Source organism: Schistocerca americana, chromosome X (genome assembly GCF_021461395.2).
Source record: "Schistocerca americana isolate TAMUIC-IGC-003095 chromosome X, iqSchAmer2.1, whole genome shotgun sequence".
Lineage (NCBI taxonomy): Eukaryota > Metazoa > Arthropoda > Insecta > Orthoptera > Acrididae > Schistocerca > Schistocerca americana.
The window spans coordinates 868,830,013-868,850,105 of NC_060130.1; the positions used below are offsets into that span (position 1 = coordinate 868,830,013).

General features: G+C 37.3%; 1 protein-coding gene across 5 annotated transcripts in view; it reads right to left on the reverse strand.

Annotated features, from left to right (window-relative positions):
• Positions 1 to 20,093, reverse strand: part of LOC124554873 (dnaJ homolog subfamily C member 5) — a 91,562-nt gene that overhangs the window by 49,231 nt on the left and 22,238 nt on the right. For all 5 annotated transcript variants that reach the window (XM_047128543.1, XM_047128545.1, XM_047128544.1 and 2 more), the window contains exons 4-5: positions 19,143 to 19,295; positions 16,893 to 17,024 (exon numbers count right to left, since the gene is read on the reverse strand). In XM_047128543.1, coding sequence (XP_046984499.1) covers positions 16,893 to 17,024; positions 19,143 to 19,295 — 285 coding nt within the window. The remainder of the gene's footprint in view (positions 1 to 16,892; positions 17,025 to 19,142; positions 19,296 to 20,093) is intronic.

Genomic DNA, 20,093 nt, shown 5'->3' on the forward strand with positions numbered 1-20,093 from the left:
GTTCCGTCACTGTGGCAACATGCTTATGCATTCAGCACTGTCATTTGGAAAGTTTCATGACAAAAAATCAGACTACTGCCCTCCACCACCTACTCATCTCACCAGACCCCACTATAAATGACTTTCCTGTTGCCAAATTTGCCATCAGTACTGAGACTGACACTTAGAAATAGCTGAGTACATTAAGGATGATTCACCACATGTACTGAATGATGGGCATTCCAAAATAGGCTTCCTAGAATTGCAAATGGAAATGGAAATACTGTTGGGTGAAGTGTGTGGATGAGAAAGTATTTAAAGAATAAAAATGTAAAAATGTGGAAGCTGAAAAAAACTTATTAAATATATGTTTTTTTACTAATGAACCTCCATGTACAGTCATGACAGGAAATTAATGGTTGTATTTATAATTCTATACTGACTATCCTTATACAATGTTGCAGTGTGTACAGTTCCATTGGACAAGGTGGAAATAACAGTGTATCTACCAACCCATTTTATAAAATAATGTAAGGCCACTGAGGTCTTCCTTTAAAAGCAGAAGATGATAAACTTTCCAGTCAGCACAAGAACAGTTATATTCAATTACCACATTTGTTCAGATATCCAATGCTAGATCACATTTAAATTCCTCCTGGTTTATGTAATAAGGGCATGCCTCTGCAGCAAATTTTTCACCTAAGCCAACTGTTTAGGTAGATATTACAGATGTCATTTATAAAACTGATTTCTCTATTGTTAAAGCTAATAAGTATTATAGTGGGGGAACAAAACTGCTCATTGTCCCCGTGTTAAACTTTAAAATACCCTAAAAAGTGTCCTACTGGTGGTGGCAATATAGCAACAGTGAACTGGCACAGCCACACTGGTTTCCAGGGATCCAAAACTATGACTATCACAGTTCTTCATCTACCTTTGTCAGGACTCTAGTTTGACAGATTTACAGTGAGCTATTAATGAACTGTTTACCAACTAATCTCTTAAGTCATAACCGGAATAAACAGTAATTACATACTGAATATCTGTCAATATCCTGGTATCACAAGAAACACACACTAGTGATGAGAAACAGCTCTTAGCTAGAGGAGAAAAGTGGCTGGATGTATAATGGCAATAGCAGAACACCATGTCACACATGGAAGAGCCACATGTGTCAAGAATGATGACTACACTGTCAACAATACGGAAATGATAGACTGCTACTCACCACAGAGGACTTGGCAAGTGGCGCACACGTGGAATGAAAGAGAGACTGCTAGATCTGACTGCCAATCAGTGCCTCCTCTATGTGGTGAGTAGCAGCCTATCCTTTTTCAAATTATCATTATTTCATCCCAGATTTTCCATTGTTTGACTATACTGTCAGGCTGTTATCATCAGATATGCTGGACTTCTTTCCAGCATTCCCATAAATACACAGCATTGTAATCCCAAATATTGGTTGGCCAGAACACATACCTGTGTTACTTTTTGAGGATCAATTATACAAGGAAACCTCACTTTAACAGCCATAACATTCTTTGGGGCTGTAGTGAAACTGATAAGTGTGCAATTAAATTGTCAGATGGGGTAGCCTTACATATGATGCAGAAAATAAACTCCCATTTAACTCTGCTCACTGCAAGCAGGACTGACTTTTGTTTCACTTCTCCCAGTATGATATCTTCACCAATTCTGGGGCAATAATTTTCCTCAGTCACCACACACCTATTCCTTATAGAATTGTAATCAAGATGCCAATTTTGCAGTATATTCAAATTTCAAGAAAGTGAACTAAAATCATATGGGCAATACAATAATGCAAATATGAGATAGGATAAGCTGGTTAAATGCAACTATTGAAGGATTTCTGGTGTAATTAAAGCAACAGCCAACAGATGCGCCCTGTGAGGTATCTATAAAGATTATATATATGAGGACAAAATCAGGAGACAGACATGCTGCTGAATCTGAAGACACCACCTTAAGATCTTTATAGTATGAATCTAATCCACTACAGTAAATAAACCTATTCTTTGTTCAGAAACCAGATTCTGTGTCATCACTATCACCATAGTGAACTCCCAACTCTATTCCCAAGACAAAAGGTCATTAAAAATTCAGTGGAAGAATCAAAATTGAATTATGTGTGTAAAAAAAAAAAGAGACTTGGTGAAACATTATATTCCCAAACATTCACATCTACAGATGGGCTAGAAGGCTGAAAAATCTTACAATGTGGGTATGCTGCAAAATTTGACAAGATATACACAGAAGTATTAAAATACTGTGGCTCTGTCACTAAATGCTACCCTGCCTCCTTCCTCAGATGCTTACCTGGATCAAGCACACTACTACCACTGAACTTCAAGACGACTAATTATTGCAGTGTTGAGACCGAGAAAAGACCCAAGATGTTCCACATAGCCCAATAACAAATATACTGCTCTTTTTCATATACAAATTACATGAACGATCGACCTTAGACAGAACAGCACTAACAATTGAAGCAATAATCCAAGCAGAATAAGTTTGATTTTGGCTCAACCGGACGCCAAGCTCCGTGCAGATCGCTCACCAGCACCGCACAGCTATCGGAGCCCACTCCACCTATTGCCCGCACAACCTAAGTTGACAGCGGAGCTGTGGCGGGTGGGAGCGACCGTAGAGCATGACCTTACAGAAACTGTATGTCTCAAATTTATAAACACCACTGACATCAAGCTCAATGGAACGATCTCTCAGAGGCAGAAGAAATTATGACAACTGTAACTGCATATACAAGAGCTTCTCTCAACTGTAACTGCATATACAAGATCTCCTTCTTATCAACCTTTTATGAATCTGGTACTGAGAAGAAATAAAGTGTTGCCTTTCTCGACATGTTCACCTGAAAAAACACAGTCTGCAGAGAGATAATCTTAATAAAGTTTAGTAACTGGGTTCCACCAGTTTATGCAAACCACAAGATCTTCTAATATTGCTCTTCTTGTTCAAGATTTTTCAACATAATACCCCATTGTGGCAGTACACATGGACTGCAATATGTTTGGGTACAAAAACTAATATAAGAAGATTCTGTGCATAAACAAGCAGCCCCAATTCCCATATTTGGCTCTGCACACACAGCTGCTCTTACAGCAACAAAAACAAAAGAATAAAATTGATAAAGGCAGTTACCTGCATGACTATCAACTACTTACTGAACAATAAGCTGAATCACTGCCTGTTTCAAGTTTACTCCGATTACATGCTGAGTAAACTCTACAAACTAAACAATGGCCTGCCTCCGACTCGGTTCTTCCCCCCTACTGTTCAATATATGTACTCATGACCTTACAGAAACTGTATGTCTCAAATTTATAAACACCACTGACATCAAGCTCAATGGAACAATCTCTCAGCAGCAGAAGAAATTATGACAGCAGACCAGTGTGTATTGGATAAGTACTTCATGAGGGGGAACCTCGCACCAAAGCCACTGATGACTGAAGTCACAGTATTCCATCTGAGCAACAAATATGTAAACTACTGTGTGTCAGAAATAATACATTACAATGCAACAGAATTCCAAATTATATGGGTATCACCTTGGACATCTCACTTACCTACACACCATATTTGAGAAACATCTGCAAAAGTGGAATGTCATAATACCTTATTGCAAAGGGTAACAGGGAGCTGATGCAAACACTTTTAGAACAGCCTTGGCTAATTCATTAGCCGAGTACTTTTCAGTCTTACGACTGTACAGTTTCCACACCCACACCCTGTAGATGATCAGCTTTGACAAGCCATGTGCACTGTTTCTGATACACATCTGCCTACACTTATTCAGTTGCTCAAGGTGCTAAGCAATATCACTTCACCTCAAATAAGAAGACAGGTAGCTCTTTTTCAGTTATGGACGCAAATACACAACCGCTACCCACTCTCCAAACACAACATAATCCAGAAAGGTTCCAAATCCAACTCAAAACTCAGCAACCAACCTGGAGAATCACTATGAGCCTCTTAGTACTTTCATTCCTGATGCTGTCTGGAAAACAGGGTGGTCTTCAACCTTGTAAGGCTTCTTGTGACAGTGGGCATGGCCACAAACTGCCTGCCTATCTGAATGAATGGCAACTTCCAAATTGTGGCCAAGCGCCAAAGCTTAACACCTAGTGGCAGAATACTGTACTAAGCACAACATGTGACTTCAATGTGTGCTTCACAACCCAAGCCAATTGTATCCTGAAAGAGAACACTGTCTGAAACCACAGCAACATTTTCAAACTTGTTTATGTGAGTGCCAACTGTCCACTGCCTAAACTATATTGTGAATTGTTACTTTTATTCCTTCCATTATCCATATTCCACTTATGACTTTCCAATACCATATTCATACCTATTAGTGGCATAGATCATGAGGAAAGTTAGAAAAACAAGGAGGAAATGTGACCTTTGATTCTGTAAAGAAACACAGAAATTACAAATACATATGGAAACAGCAAGTCTTCAAGACCAATGGCTCTTAAGAAGCAAAATTTATTAACACCAACATTCAAAAATATGAATAAAAACCAGATTCTGATGGCTATTCCTGTAAATGAACACACATTCTTAAATGTATTAGTAACAATATATGTTCGTTAAGTGTGTTCTATGCATGCCCTGTTACATAGATAAGTAAGTCGTACTTCCCAGTAAAGCATGCTCATCATGCAAACAGAATAACATGCCCAGACATTTTTTAATTATGTGCATTTTCTTTTACATTCTACTTATAGGGTACGACTTTAATTATATTCTGACAAAGCCTCCTCAAAACTGGCTTGAGTTATGGCATATCCCTTCCTGAGTTTTCAACAACAAATACTGTTATAAAAACTTGTGAAACCTGTACCGACTTAGATTTTTAAGAGCTATCCCATTCTTAGAAGAGAAGACAAACACCCATCAAAAATAACAATTGAAACCATGAACTATGTGCAATACTTAAATTGTACATTTAACGGAGACAGTAGTTTAGAAATATATCCGGTCCATTTATAGTTTCTTTAAACACTGCATATTGATAGAAGTACTTTTAATTACTAAGTAAATACATAATGTTTACTGGGAAACACACTCTGACATGTTTGTGGCCCATTTACCTGCCATCACAACATTGACAGACATTCAAATGGCAGATATAAACAGACATGTTTCTGCACATGCTCCTCTAGCAACCAATCCATCTACGAATGACAAAACAATCCTACACTAATGTTTTAAATTAAAATCTGCAAGATATACCATTCATAAACAGGCAAGTCTTGGCCGATTACCTTAGTAACCTACCTCTACCTTCCCTAGAGGTCAGCTTTGACAATGAAGTGTTAAATATTAGGTAAGAATATTTTAGCAATGGTGCAGACCACAACTTCAGTATTTTCTTCCCTATGGAAGTTAATATACGTTCATCCATTTATACCTTAATGCCATCACCAGTGGTTTGACTGAACCTTCTCCTTACACAGCTTCTTGGCAGAACATGCATGCACATTGGGGAGGCGGAAGGGGGGGGGGGGGGGAGAGAGAAGAGATGGAGATATCAATATTCTGATTCATCTGAAATCAGCAATAGCAGCCATTGCTGCATATTTACTGTGCCTGTGACCCACAAAAATTACACACACTGCAGCTATTTAAGAACCAAAATTATTACTACAATATAATGGTCCATCACAGCAAATGCACTCCTACCGAGTGACACACAATGGGCTTTCCTAAGTAATATGACACGCAGTGCTGCGTTTACATCAGCCCTAAGTAAATTTCATAACACCCATTCATTTCTTCTAATATAATTTTTTGTCATCTACAAAGGAGTCACTCAGTGTCTGGCCCTGTCTCCTCTGAGCACTCACTAAAGTACTTGCTGTACCACAATGATTAATGCTTCATTTGGAACTACTCATCACATAAGTTACATTCTTGTTTAAGAAACCTGATAATGGCAATCTATGTTACCAAACCGACAAACATTATTCACCCAATGTTGCCGTTAATACAGCTTTGCGAGACAAAAATAGCCACTGAAGACATTGAAGATGTACTCAAATAAGAAAGGACATCTTTCTTGCACTTCAGTGCAGACTGGAAATGAGAAGCTCCTAAATTAAGTCAATTATGGGGAAGTGGAATACTACATTGACACAAAAGAAATAGCACTACTCACATTAATAAGAGACAATTTGTCATTACATTTGTTTAATACATAATTGTTCTTTAGCTTTTTCTTAAAACAAACATGGCAGATGTCCTGAAGATTCCCACTGAATATACATGATGGAGTAGTTGGCAGGAGGTATGGTGGGTAGAGGGGGGAGGGGGTGATTGTGAACAGGGGAGTGATGGTGATGGTGGGTAGAAAAGTGGGTAGAGGGGAAAGGAGCATGTCATCGGGAGGGGGAGGGAAGGAAGAGAGAGAGACATCATCTTTCAAAGTAAAAGTATGACTCCAAGTGTTCAAATCATCAAAATTGCAACTTTCATTTCCCATAATCTTGGACATTTCAGTTTCCCAGTACACTTTTAGAGCATCATCATCATCATCATCATCATCATCATCATCATCATCATCATCATCATCATCATTTAAGACTGATTATGCCTTTCAGCGTTCAGTCTGGAGCATAGCCCCCCTTATACAGTTCCTCCATGATCCCCTATTCAGTGCTAACATTGGTGCCTCTTCTGATGTTAAACCTATTACTTCAAAATCATTCTTAACCGAATCCAGGTACCTTCTCCTCGGTCTGCCCCAACTCCTCCTACCCTCTACTGCTGAATCCATGAGTCTCTTGGGTAACCTTGCTTCTCCCATGCGTGTAACATGACTCCACCATCTAAGCCTGTTCGCCCTGACTGCTACATCTATAGAGTTCATTCCGTTTTTCTTTGATTTCCTCATTGTGGTCACCCTCCTGCCATTGTTCCCATCTACTAGTACCTGCAATCATCCTAGCTACTTTCATATCCGTAACCTCAACCTTGTTGATAAGGTAACCTGAATCCACCCAGCTTTCGCTCCCATACAACAAAGTTGGTCGAAAGATTGAACGGTGCACAGATAACTTAGTCTTGGTACTGACTTCCTTCTTGCAGAAGAGAGTAGACCGTAGCTGAGCGCTCACTGCATTAGCTTTGCTACACCTCGCTTCCAGTTCTTTCACTATGTTGCCATCCTGTGAGCATATGCATCCTAAGTACTTGAAACCGTCCACCTGTTCTAACATTGTTCCTCCTATTTGGCACTCAATCCGTTTATATTTCTTTCTCACTGACATTACTTTCGTTTTGGAGATGCTAATCTTCATACCATAGTCCTTACATTTCTGATCTAGCTCTGAAATATTACTTTGCAAACTTTCAATCGAATCTGCCATCACAACTAAGTCATCCGCATATGCAAGACTGCTTATTTTGTGTTCACATATATTAATCTCACCCAGCCAGTCTATTGTTTTCAACATATGATCCATAAATAATATGAACAAGAGGGGAGACAGGTTGCAGCCTTGTCTTACCCCTGAAACTACTCTGAACCATGAACTCAATTTACCATCAACTCTAACTGCTCCTTGACTATCCATGTAAAGACCTTTAATTGCTTGCAAAAGTTTGCCTCCTATTCCATAATCTTGTAGAACAGACAATAACTTCCTCCTAGGAACCCGGTCATATGCCTTTTCTAGATCTATAAAGCATAGATACAATTCCCTGTTCCACTCATAACACTTCTCCATTATTTGCCGTAAGCTAAAGATCTGGTCCTGACAACCTCTAAGAGGCCTAAACCCACACTGATTTTCATCCAATTGGTCCTCAACTAATACTCGCACTTTCCTTTCAACAATACCTGAGAAGATTTTACCCACAACACTGATTAAAGAGGTACCTCTGTAGTTGTTACAATCTTTTCTGTTTCCATGTTTAAAGATTGGTGTGATTACTGCTTCTGTCCAGTCTGATGGAACCTGTCCCGACTACCAGGCCATTTCAATTATCCTGTGTAGCCATTTAAGACCTGACATTCCACTGTATTTGATGGGTTCCGACTTAATTTCATCCACCCCAGCCGCTTTATTGCACTGCAATCTATTGACCATTTTCTCCACTTCCTCAAATGTGATCCTATTTCCATCATCATTCCTATCCCATTCTACCTCGAAATCTGAAACATTGCTGATCATATTTTCACCTATATTGAGCAACTCTTCAAAATATTCCCTCCATCTGCCCAAGGCATCCACAGGATTCACCAGCAGTTTTCCTGACCTGTCCAAAATACTTGTCATTTCCTTCTTACCTCCCTTTCGAAGACTGCTAATTACACTCCAGAATGGTTTTCCAGCAGCTTGACCCATAGTCTCCAACCTGTTTCCAAAGTCTTCCCACGATTTCTTCTTGGATGCTGCAATTATCTGTTTGACTTTGTGTCTTTCTTCAACATAACTTTCTCTGTCTACCTGGGTTCTGGTATGTAGCCATTTTTGATACGCCTTCTTTTTCCTTTTACAGGCTGCCTTGACTGTATCATTCCACCAAGCTGTTTGCTTCATCCTACTTTTACACACTACTGTTCCAAGACATTCTTTAGCCACTTCTAGTACTGTGTCCCTGTACCTTGTCCATTCCTTTTCCAATGACTGTAATTGACTACATTCAACTAACTGGTACCTTTCTGAGATCGCTGTTATGTACTTGTGCCCGATTTCCTTATCCTGAAGTTTCTCCACTCTTATCCTCCTACATATGGACCTGACCTCCTGCACTTTCGGCCTCACAATCCCAATTTCACTGCAGATTAAATAATGATCAGTGTCATCAAAGAATCCCCTGAATACACGTGTGTCCCTCACAGCCTTCCTGAATTCCTGATCTGTTATTATATAGTCAATGACAGATCTGGTTCCCCTGTCTTCCCAAGTATACCGGTGAATGTTCTTATGTTTAAAAAAGGAGTTTGTGATTACTAAGCCCATACTGGCACAGAAATCCAAGAGTTGTTTCCCGTTCCTGTTGGCCTCCATATCCTCTCCAAATTTACCCATAACCTTTTCATACCCTTCTGTTCGATTTCCAATCCTGGCATTAAAATCACCCATGAGCAGAACACTGTCCTTGTCCTTTACTCTAACAACTACATCACTGAGTGTCTCATAAAAACTATCCATCTTATCTTGATCTGTCCCTTCACAATGCGAATATACTGACACAATCCTAATTTTCTTGCTAGACACTGTCAAATCTATCCACATCAGTCGTTCGTTTACATACCTTATTGCAACTACGCTGGGTTCCATTTCTTTCCTGATGTAAAGCCCTACACCCCATTGTGCTATTCCTGCTTTGACTCCTGACAGGTAGACCTTTTATTCTCCCACTACCTCTTCTTTCTCACCCCTTACCCGAATGTCACTAACAGCTAAAATGTCCAGCCCCATCTTACTTGCAGCCTCTGGCAGTTCTACCTTCTTCCCAGAGTAGCCCCCATTGATATTAATAGCTCCCCATCTCATTACCATTTGTTTGCCAAGTCATATATTAGGAGTCCCTGGTTTGTCAGTTAGAGGTGGGACTCCGTCACCTCCAAAGGTCCGAGGCATTTTGCTCTGATTGTTGCCAGCATCATATTTAAAGTACCAGGGAAGCAGGTTGCTAGCCTTACTTGCCCCGAGTCCCATTGGGTTTTACCCCTAACGGCTGAGGGACTAACCGGTGGATTTGGTAGTCTTTGCCGTATGAGCAAAAAGGTGACCACGACTCAGAATATGTCCGAGATGCCCAGCCTTATTCCAAAGTAACTGGTATCCCGACTGTCGGGCCCACTTACTTGGCCACTCATACGTTGCTCGTGGTTCATGAACTAGGACATGACTACAGGAACCCACACCATGAACCACACTTTTAGATTACAATAATTAATTACTACAAAATAAAAATGAAAGAAAGTGAAGGCTTCTGAATGAAATTCATACTACCCTCGCATTTTTACTGAATTTACACTTTCCTATTTCGCTCTCATTATAAAGAAAAGGTAATGCGAAACATGTTAAACAAGCCTCTAATTATATATCTAGATAGCTCAAAACTTCCTTTCCCAATAGGAATTGCAGAGGTTTTTTTACTACTACTACTACTACCACTACTACTACTGCTACTGCTAAATGATACAAATAATAACAGCAATAATAAAATACATACATAAAAACACCATGGAGCCTTTTCATGGAATATTATATTACATCTGACAACCAAACAATTTCGAATGTGTACTCAATGTTCAAGATAACTTCTCATATTATACTATCAATGAATATGCAGGAAATAATACTGATTACTTACCAGTAAACATGATGCCTTACAGAAAAATCGAAACTATGTACAAAGACTTAATTTAAGTACATGCATTTCTGAAAATGTATTTATGACATATCAGATATGAAACTGAAATTTTAGACAGTATTGCGTAAAAATAAAAATACAATAAGCCTCCTGGAATTTATCATATTAGTGAATTACTGGACATATTCAATCTTTAAGCTTACACACTTAAATATTGACAGGACCTACAACTTACATAAATGAACAATTTAAACAATGTTGTTTGAAAAATTTTCAATAGGGAAAAAGTGACTTGGCATTACACACTAGATTTTGGTTAGCAATCTATGGATATTCTTCTGACATGTTCTCCAAATTAGCTCAATTTTTAGACATATAAATAAAAAAAATCTTTCAGGAATCAGGCACACAGCATCTGCAATTTCTCAAGCAAGCAAAACACAAAGAATGCACATTTCACATCAGTGCAAATGCCAATCAATAAGGCAAAACGTATTCTTTTTGTCAGCTGCTATTAGATCCTTAGTGTAGGGTGGAGACTTCATTCCATCTAAAGATTTCCCTTAGAATTCCAGGTTTTTCCGTATTTGAATTGCTGGTTCCCTTGAACCATGTTCTGTTACAGGTGACAGCGAGTTTTACTCAATTAATTTTCAAGCGGTCACATAGCTTACTAATGATTATGCCAAGTTCAGGATTATTCCAAGCAGGATTGGAAACAAGATTGGATAAAATTGACAATTTTATTGTTGTTGTTCAAGAAATCAAGTTCAGTCATAATACTTTGGAGCACAGTTACATCAGCAACATAATCGTTTCGACTGTCCACAGAGAAGCACACTAGATGAGAAACATCTGTGTCCCAGGCCATATTTCAAATAACGATCTTCAGTTTCCCACTGTGATTTTTTAAACAAAGCAGCCACAAGGATCCTAACCGAGTTGTAATTGTTTCAAGATACTTGTGTAATTCACAGCAATAACTATCAATTCTAGATTCAATGTGGATTTGTTTCACGTTACAATATCAAATTGAGAAAAAGCAAATATACTGACAAATTTACCTATCGGTAATTCTACAGTAGAAGAAAATCAAACAAATATTCATGCTGACAGCACATCAACTTTTCCTGATCACAGCCAAATAAAATACGATATGCAATTGTAAATGAAATACATTCTAGAGTCTAAATAATGGCATAAGTACTTGGAAACAAGCAGCAACAATGGCAAACAAAGCCATGCTAGATATGGCTTTCAAAATAACCTAGTGGCTGTTCCTAATTCTGCCGTACGACTTTTTCAGTCTGATTGACAAAACTAATAACATTACAGAAACAGAGCAGAAAACTTATGGCTTCGTTTATTTTCTCCGAGCACAGAGAGAGAGAGAGAGAGAGAGAGAGAGAGAGAGAGAGAGAGAGAGAGAGAGAGAGAGAGACTTCTGCCTAAGTCATTCACTAAACAACAAAACAGTGAAAGAACACTTTAATTAGTTTTGTCAACAGTTCTGTAAGTTATAACTGGAAACCAGAAATCTCACTGTTCTCATCGTACATCACTATGCCTTGCCACACTACGTTGTTATGTGATAAACTCAGGAACAGTATATGAGAAAGCCTCTTAAGTATATGTTTCAAACACAATATCAATAGATTTTTATAGCAACGGCACAGCAAGTTTCAAACTGAAAACTACAGTCATTGTTGAAATGAAGCACAACATGGTGACAGTAAAAATACTGTATCTAATTGAAATTAGAGAAAAACATAAAAAATGAAGCCCGGATATTCAATGCTGATCTGCAAGTCATGTGTTCAAAGACACATCTGTATTTATTATTATTTAAATAAAAATCCCACTTCTACTCTTGTGCAAATGACAAATTCACAGCTATGGGACAAATTCATATCACATTCATAACTGTGCAATGGGAAATGGACAATGAGTGCATGAAGCCACAAACAAATGCAAAGCCTCACAAGGTCTGCCAGTGACCTCGAGGTGGTCGCAATTGAACTATAAACATTAAGACAATTCAGTGCAATTCGTAACCATTCTTTACAGTATGTCACACCCAACTGTTCCCATATCAGAAGCTCAGTATTTCGTAACACAATGATTCAACTGTTAACAAAAGGAGCGTCGGCATTGGTCGCTGAAATAGAAATCTTTATTACTGTTGCAAATCAATTTCAATCATTACGTGACCATCATTAGAGCTACTCCTAAAGGCTAAAATATCTCTCTCTTTCTCCCCCCCCCCCCCCCCCCAACTTTTCCAGTAAAACCAATATCTCTGAGAATGTCTGATTTTCCAAGCATTCTGGACAAGTTGCCACACTGTAGTACAAATATATTCTTGGTTAAACATTACTCTGCAAGTGAAACAACAAAAGCAAAATATGACTACAAACAAAAACAAATGTGTCAATCCATAGAACTTTAAAAAAATGGATGGAGCATCAAACACTATGTAAAACCACTCCTCAAAGGTGCTCAATTGCAAAAGAAAAATTGGATTTTTTGTGCATGGTAATGTGACAAGGATTTAATCAACTAACAGTCACTATGCATTAGTTACATAACCTTAATTGAGATCACTGAATTGTATGAAACACACAACAACAACAACAAAATTAAAGTCACTAGCTGAATTAGAGAATGAGTCTGTAGGAGAATGGTCTGTTGGAGGAACTACCCCAGACTTCACTTCAGATCATGTGCGGCAAAAAATGAGATAGATGGCTTAATATGGATTTGGACCTCAATCCTAAATAAATGTTAAGTATCTACATCACTGTTCTACCTGACTTTATAACTTTTTTTCCTCGTACTTTCAGTTCACACTAATCACGTTACACACATATTCTACATATGATTACAATATTCCTTTCTGGATATGCAATCTTCACAAGATACAAGTAGGAACTTCTACAGCAAGTAAGTTTTAACTCAGTGCATCACATCCTTTAAGTTCTTATCCACAAATTTTGCATATCCAGCAGAGTTGCCAGGTCACTGTAAAGAAAGATTTTTCCATTAAATTTGCCAAAAGCGCATCGAAGTGGATATGCCCCACTGTAACAGTTATCAGGGTTTCTTCCTGTTCCGTTCACATACTGAGTGCAGGAAGAATGATTGTTTAAATACCTCTGTGTGTGTTGTAATTAATCTAATCATATCTTCATGATCCCTATGTGAGCAACAAGCAGTGGTTTGTGGTCTATTCCTTATTACCATTTAAAACCAGTTCTTTAAACTTTGTAAGTAGGCTTTCTCAGAATAGTGCATGTCTATCTATAAGAGTCTACCAGTTCAGTTTCTTCAGTATCTATGGGACACTCTCCCAAGGATCAAAGAAACCTTTGACCATTCGTGCTGCCCTTCTCCATATATATTCAGTATCCCCTGTTAGTCCTATTTGGTACAGGTCCCACACACTTTAGCAATGTTCCAGAATGTGTTGCACAAGTGATCTGTAAACAATATACTTTATAGACTGATTGAATTTTCCCAGTACTCTAACAAAGTTTACCACCTGGTTTACCCATAACTGAGCCCATGTGGTCGCTCCATTTCATATCCCCACAAAGTGTTACATCCAGGTATTTGTAGGAATTCCTACAGCAACTCATTGATATTACAGTCATAGAATACTACAATTTTCACTTTGTGAAATCCACATTTTTGCATTTCTGAACATTTAAAACAAGTTGCTAATCTTTGTGCCACTTTGAAATCTTATAGAGATCTGAGAATATCCGTGCAGCTTCTTTCAACAGTACTTCACTATAACTCACTGTCTCATCTGCAAAAAGTCTGAGATTACTATTAATATTGTCCACAAGGTCATTAACATACAGCATGAATAGCAAGGGTCCCAACAATTCCCTGGGGGAAAAAAAAATAAAAAATAAAATATGTATGCTCACAAGAATGCAATCTCAATTTTCAGCACACACTTGTACAATGTTCATTATTATTTCCACAATTTCATTTAGTTTTTGGAAAAAATTATTTTTTGAATACATATGAGATGTTTAAGTTTCTATGTCTTTTGTTTTCATAATAAGTTCCCATACACAATTATCAAGTGGATGTGTAATGTGTATTTCAACACTTTGTAAACAGAAAGTAACCAACCGAAAATGGGCCAGACTGGATTGGAACTGGCTATGAACAATACACAACAGAAATGTAAAGTTATTTGTTGTGTTTTTCCCCTAATTACATTGCCTTAAATAGATAGTAATAAAACCCATAGATTACAGACAATGTTGTCAGTTTTTAGGGAACTGATCTCTAATGAGAACTGTTGATATATGGAGGATGACATGGAGGATTTTGCCTGATACTAAAAAGTAATGCATGGTAGTATGCATATGTTCCTTGCACTGTATCAGTATAGCATTAAATATGAATTTTTTAGAGTCAGCACCCCCCACTTAAACCTGATGGTCATGATATAACAGGGATTTGTTCCCATTCCCAACATTTTTTTCCGAATGAAGGTGGAGATATTGCCTCCGCGTTGTGATCATCATAGGAAGGTTTAAAGCTACTTGCTAGATACTTATTTCAGTTGTTGATATCTGTCATTAAATTTGGAAGGTATTATGTTCCTGTTTAGTTAGAAGTTTCATTTGAATACATGCTTTGTTGGCAATTAAAAAAAGGCAGTACAAGTGACAATGTGTTTCCTAGTTTTTAAGAGGAGCGGATCCAAATCAAAAATATACAGCGTTAACGAGAACATGTCCCTTTACTCTCAGAGTGACTAGTGTGCATCAAGACATCATGACAATAATAGATGAAACAGAATTTTCAGCTGGCAACATATCATCTGGTAAATACTCCTTTCACTATAGAAAGCTGCTGTAGCCCAGACGTTTTGAGCAACGTCTGTGCGGCAATGTTAATAAGCTATCAGGTCTTCACTTCTGTTTATATGAGTAGGTTTTTGTGGTCAGAATCAGCACACAAAATTCATTGGATTGTAGGCGGCAACATATTGCAGAATGAATCAATATTCTCAACACTATAACATAACATCCCCTACTGAAAGCTACTTCCAATAGCAGCCAAAACAATGGTCTTTGAATACAACACCAACTATACCCCAGAAAAATATTACAGTCAACAATTTAGAATGTTTAATGATAAAAAACTCTACATACCTGTCAGAATTTGTTTCTCGGTTTACATCTAGTGGCAATGTTTTCCAAAGTATGATACAGAAACTGATGATAATTTCATTTATTGAGAATATTAGCCAGTTTTTAACTATAAAGAGAGTTTTTTTTTAAAGTACACTAACATTAAATGTTAGTAAATATGAATTTAAATCAAAGTAATAATCTTCATTTTCACCTTGGGAAGTACAGTTTAGGTAATGTACATTTCATATATTACAGAAGCCCAAGTCAATGTCTCACAATAAAATAGAAAATAAAATTACAAACAAAAATTCCTATTCCTAATAATTTAGTTTTTGATCCACTTTTTAGAGAATTTTACAATTTACTGTAACAGTGCATGGTAGTGCAAGGATTAATACCTCAGAGTGATAATTTGTATAGACATAAAATGGGACAAAAGCAGACTCTTAATGTGAAAAAAAAAATCACACAACAGATCAATTCATTGTGGAGTTTCGCAGAGGGTGTAGTAGTACTACTACTAGAATGTTACAGACTTGCTCAGGACATTCCACTGGGATAGCCTATAGCAATACCATTAGGCATGCAATGAGCTGTCCATAAAATTGGGACTCTTTACTACTCCCTTACACATATCATCCATCCATCCATCCATCCATCCGTAACATACGTATTAATGAATGAATGGTATAGAGGGAAAACTGATAAATGGCAGGCAACACCTTTTGGCTTGTGAGGTTAACATCTGTATGCAGATAAAAACAGTATGCTGCTCTCATCTGATAATCATAGTACCACTAGAAAATAGAGCAGACAGAAACAATATTTTTTCATGTCACTAAAACTAATCTGCTGAAAAAGTGGCACCACTGACTGTAACGGAACTATGGACATGATGAGACATTACAAGTGTAAATAACTGAAGGAAAAGCAGTGTAACGTGCAAAAGTAAGATCACAATGACTGGTTATCCAATTAGTTCAGAACTGATGGATACTGACAAGAGATGTCTAGTCACTACCTAGTATAATAAATTATCACAACTACAAATGATCCAGCCTCATATCAAAGTTAATCTAAACTTATTTAATGTGTGTCTATCATGTATTCGACTTACCTACCATCAGTGATGCTTCACCCGCAGCAGGTTTATTAACTGAGGTGTCATATGAAATGGTTACACAAACTTCCTTTGAGGCTTGCACCATTTACATTTTGTATTACAAACAACTCACCTTACTTTCCTTAAATATAGCTATAAGTTGAAAGCTGCATCATTGATTTAGGCAAAATGGGCTGCAGCACTGCAAGCTTTCTGACTTACAGTTTTAAACAACAGTTTACATGTGGTTGCAAAACTAAATTAATACATACGTGCAATGTGTGATACTCTCCACTATCTTCAGGTGGAGGTGGTTTACACTTCCCACAGCAGAAGTTACAGCAACAACAAAAGCAACAGCAGAGGTAGCAACCAGTTATGATGCCACAGAAAATTATCAAAGCCTGAAATTAAAATATGGTATGGTGCGATTATTCATTATATGAAATTCCTGTTTGCAAAAATAATTCAATGTAAGAATGCTACTTCTATTTAGCATAATACACAATGCTCCCTGACACAGGTTTTTCTGTTCTACTTTGAAACTACAGAATTAATACTCATTGATAAAATTAAGGTGGTGTTTGATGTAATCTTTATATCATACTTTCACTGACAGATTACTTCAATCATTAACAAGTTGCCAAAGTATGTCTCACATGAAAAATTAATTTAACTGATATTATGAATGAAAAAATCATTTTACTATATTTTTTGGTTTTCCTTTTTACACCACACCAATACACTTTGTATTCTGACTGCTATACTGTATTTTAACAATAGTTACAAAGTTTCTCATTATGAGGTGATTTAGATAAATCTCTCTTCTCCTTCATTTATGTTTTGCCATTATTCCTGTCCATGTAATTCCTTCCCTTTACGTAATTCAATTTCACAGAAGACCATGAAACATATACTGGAATGGATGTTTTTAGTTTTTAGTCTTTGCAGAGTATTCACCATGCTGAGCATTAATGGCAAGATTTAAAAAATGTTCTAAACAAACATTATTTTTGCTGCTCTCATTTTTAAAAGATAACGTTGTTGCCGTCCCTGCCATGTCCAAAATTAGCATAATATTTTTGGTACATAATGTCTACTACAGGATGCTAATTTGCCACTATAAATTGTGAGCACTATATCAGATCGGAGATATTTACAAGTAGACCTTCTAATACAGGGCGAGGCAAATAAAAGTGGTCCGGATGAGTGGATACGATTGGACATAAATGTATGCATATAACCATACCCATGACCTACAGTTACTTCCAACAGGATGGAGCAACTGCCCATACAGCTGGCCAAAACTCTGAGCACATTTACACAATCTTCATGCGTGACAGAGTTGTCACCAGAGATCGGCCTGTGTGCAGCCCTAGATGGCCACCTAGGTCACTTGATCTGTCAGTGTGATTACTTTGTGTGGGGAGCCCTAAAGTCTAAGGTGTATTTATTGCAATAACTCTCCTAGTCTTCAAGAACTGCAGCAGAACACTTCACTTCATATGAGATTGCAGCTGTCTCGTTTGATCCTCCATCAGCAACTTGCTGACCACTGCCAAGAAGTGTCAAGAGAAGAATGGTTATCACTTTCTACATTTATTCAAACATGCCACTGACATGGCAGAAGAAACAGTTGACTGAATAATTTGTGGTGGTAAAGCTAGATCTGTGCTGTAATTTGTTTCCTAAACTTGCCATTATGTATATATGTGTGTATATACTGGGTATGTGGCTCAGCACTTGTGTGGATAAAATACGAGACTAGATAGTATCAGCTGCTTGCTGGTTCTGTGTGTAAACACCACACCACAAATTTAGAAGTCTGTGGTTCAGTTCTTTGTCAGTCCTAGAATTTGTTACTTATCACTTCTTTCAGGTTTTACATACACATTAAAAATGCCCAACTTCACGTAAAATAAACAGAAATTTGTCCTGAATCTACAAGAAAGAGGTAACTACGTAACCCTTCTTTTTTACTATAATTTCCTAAAATTAAGTATGATAATTATTAATTTGAAACATGTTTTAAGAGCAACCAAAAACCATAAACTGTAACACGGTAATTGGTTATTAATATTGGTAGAACATATTGAAATCTCAAAAACATGCTGTATGTAAAATGTATTCACACCTCAAAAACATTCCATATTTGCAAAGAACTTATGTAACCTGGTCTGGCTGATTCAGAAACTTTTCTTCTACATTTGTGAAATAATAACCTGTACGGTGTCTTGAAATTGCATTGTTTTGTGAATTTTAAGAGATGTTTGATGTTTAATAAATTATTATTGCTAAACTACATAGTTTTTGCAGGCATTTAATTCCATATTTGCAAGACTTGGGAATTCTGTGTAAAACTAGTGCATTATTCCAGTGAAATAAGAGTTACTGGGAAAAAAAAGACGGTGCCATGCTGGGTTGGCATAATACAGTACATTTCCCACGACACCTAATGCCCCCCAGAGTCAGTTATACTGCCAACAAGAGATTTTCTTTCACTCTCTAATAATGTTACTTACCTTGCACCATCCAGATGTAACTAGGAAGTAGGCATTCACATTTTCTTCTCCAAACTGTTCTGCTATATACAAGCCCAAAGAGCCATAATTGTCATATATATTCCTTTTTGTCAAATCACTCAAAATGCTGTGTGCTCGATTTACTTCCTTGAACTTTAAAACGAACAAGCACATTAATGTTTTGCAGAGAAAAATTTAGTCACACATTTAATTAATGCAAGACGAATAAGATATATTCCAATAATCACACTGGCTCAAGACAACAGGTCATAACATAACCCAAATTAAAGTAACTACCACCACTTTTAGGTCTTTTCAATTCTCTCTCTCTCTCTCTCTCTCTCTCTCTCTCTCTCTCTCTCTCTCTCTCTCTCTCTAACATGTCTAGCCGACTTTTCAAATTCTAATCTTACAATATTATAAAAGCCACTGAATATAAGCTGATCACAAAATTTTGTACCAGATGGTGGTATTTCATACAGAAATATATGAAGGTGAGATAAAAATCGGCAATGGAAAATACAGTGGAGGAATGCCATCACTAAAACAAGCATCACAGTGAATTCTCAATCTTGAAAAACAGTTACTTCAATTTTCTGGTCCACAAATACATCAACAAATTTATGAGTATCTTAATTTTAAGAGTCACATTGTGGCTTCAGTAAAACTGACTTTTCAGATACTTCTGCCAGAAATGTTTTCTACTTTGGACACATATAGGGGAGAAAGGTATTACACACAAGTCTAAACGACACAAACAAGTCTGGCTCCATGATAAGCTCCAGGAAACAACTTCAGAAATCAATTTTTTTTTTCTTCTTTCATTGCATATTCTGATAATTTTGGGTGTGGGAATGTTAAAACTGAATTTTCTGTGTTTTTTGAGATCATAAGATCAAGTATACTGACCTACGCAAATCACAAATTTAACAGCAGCAAGTTTACATAACC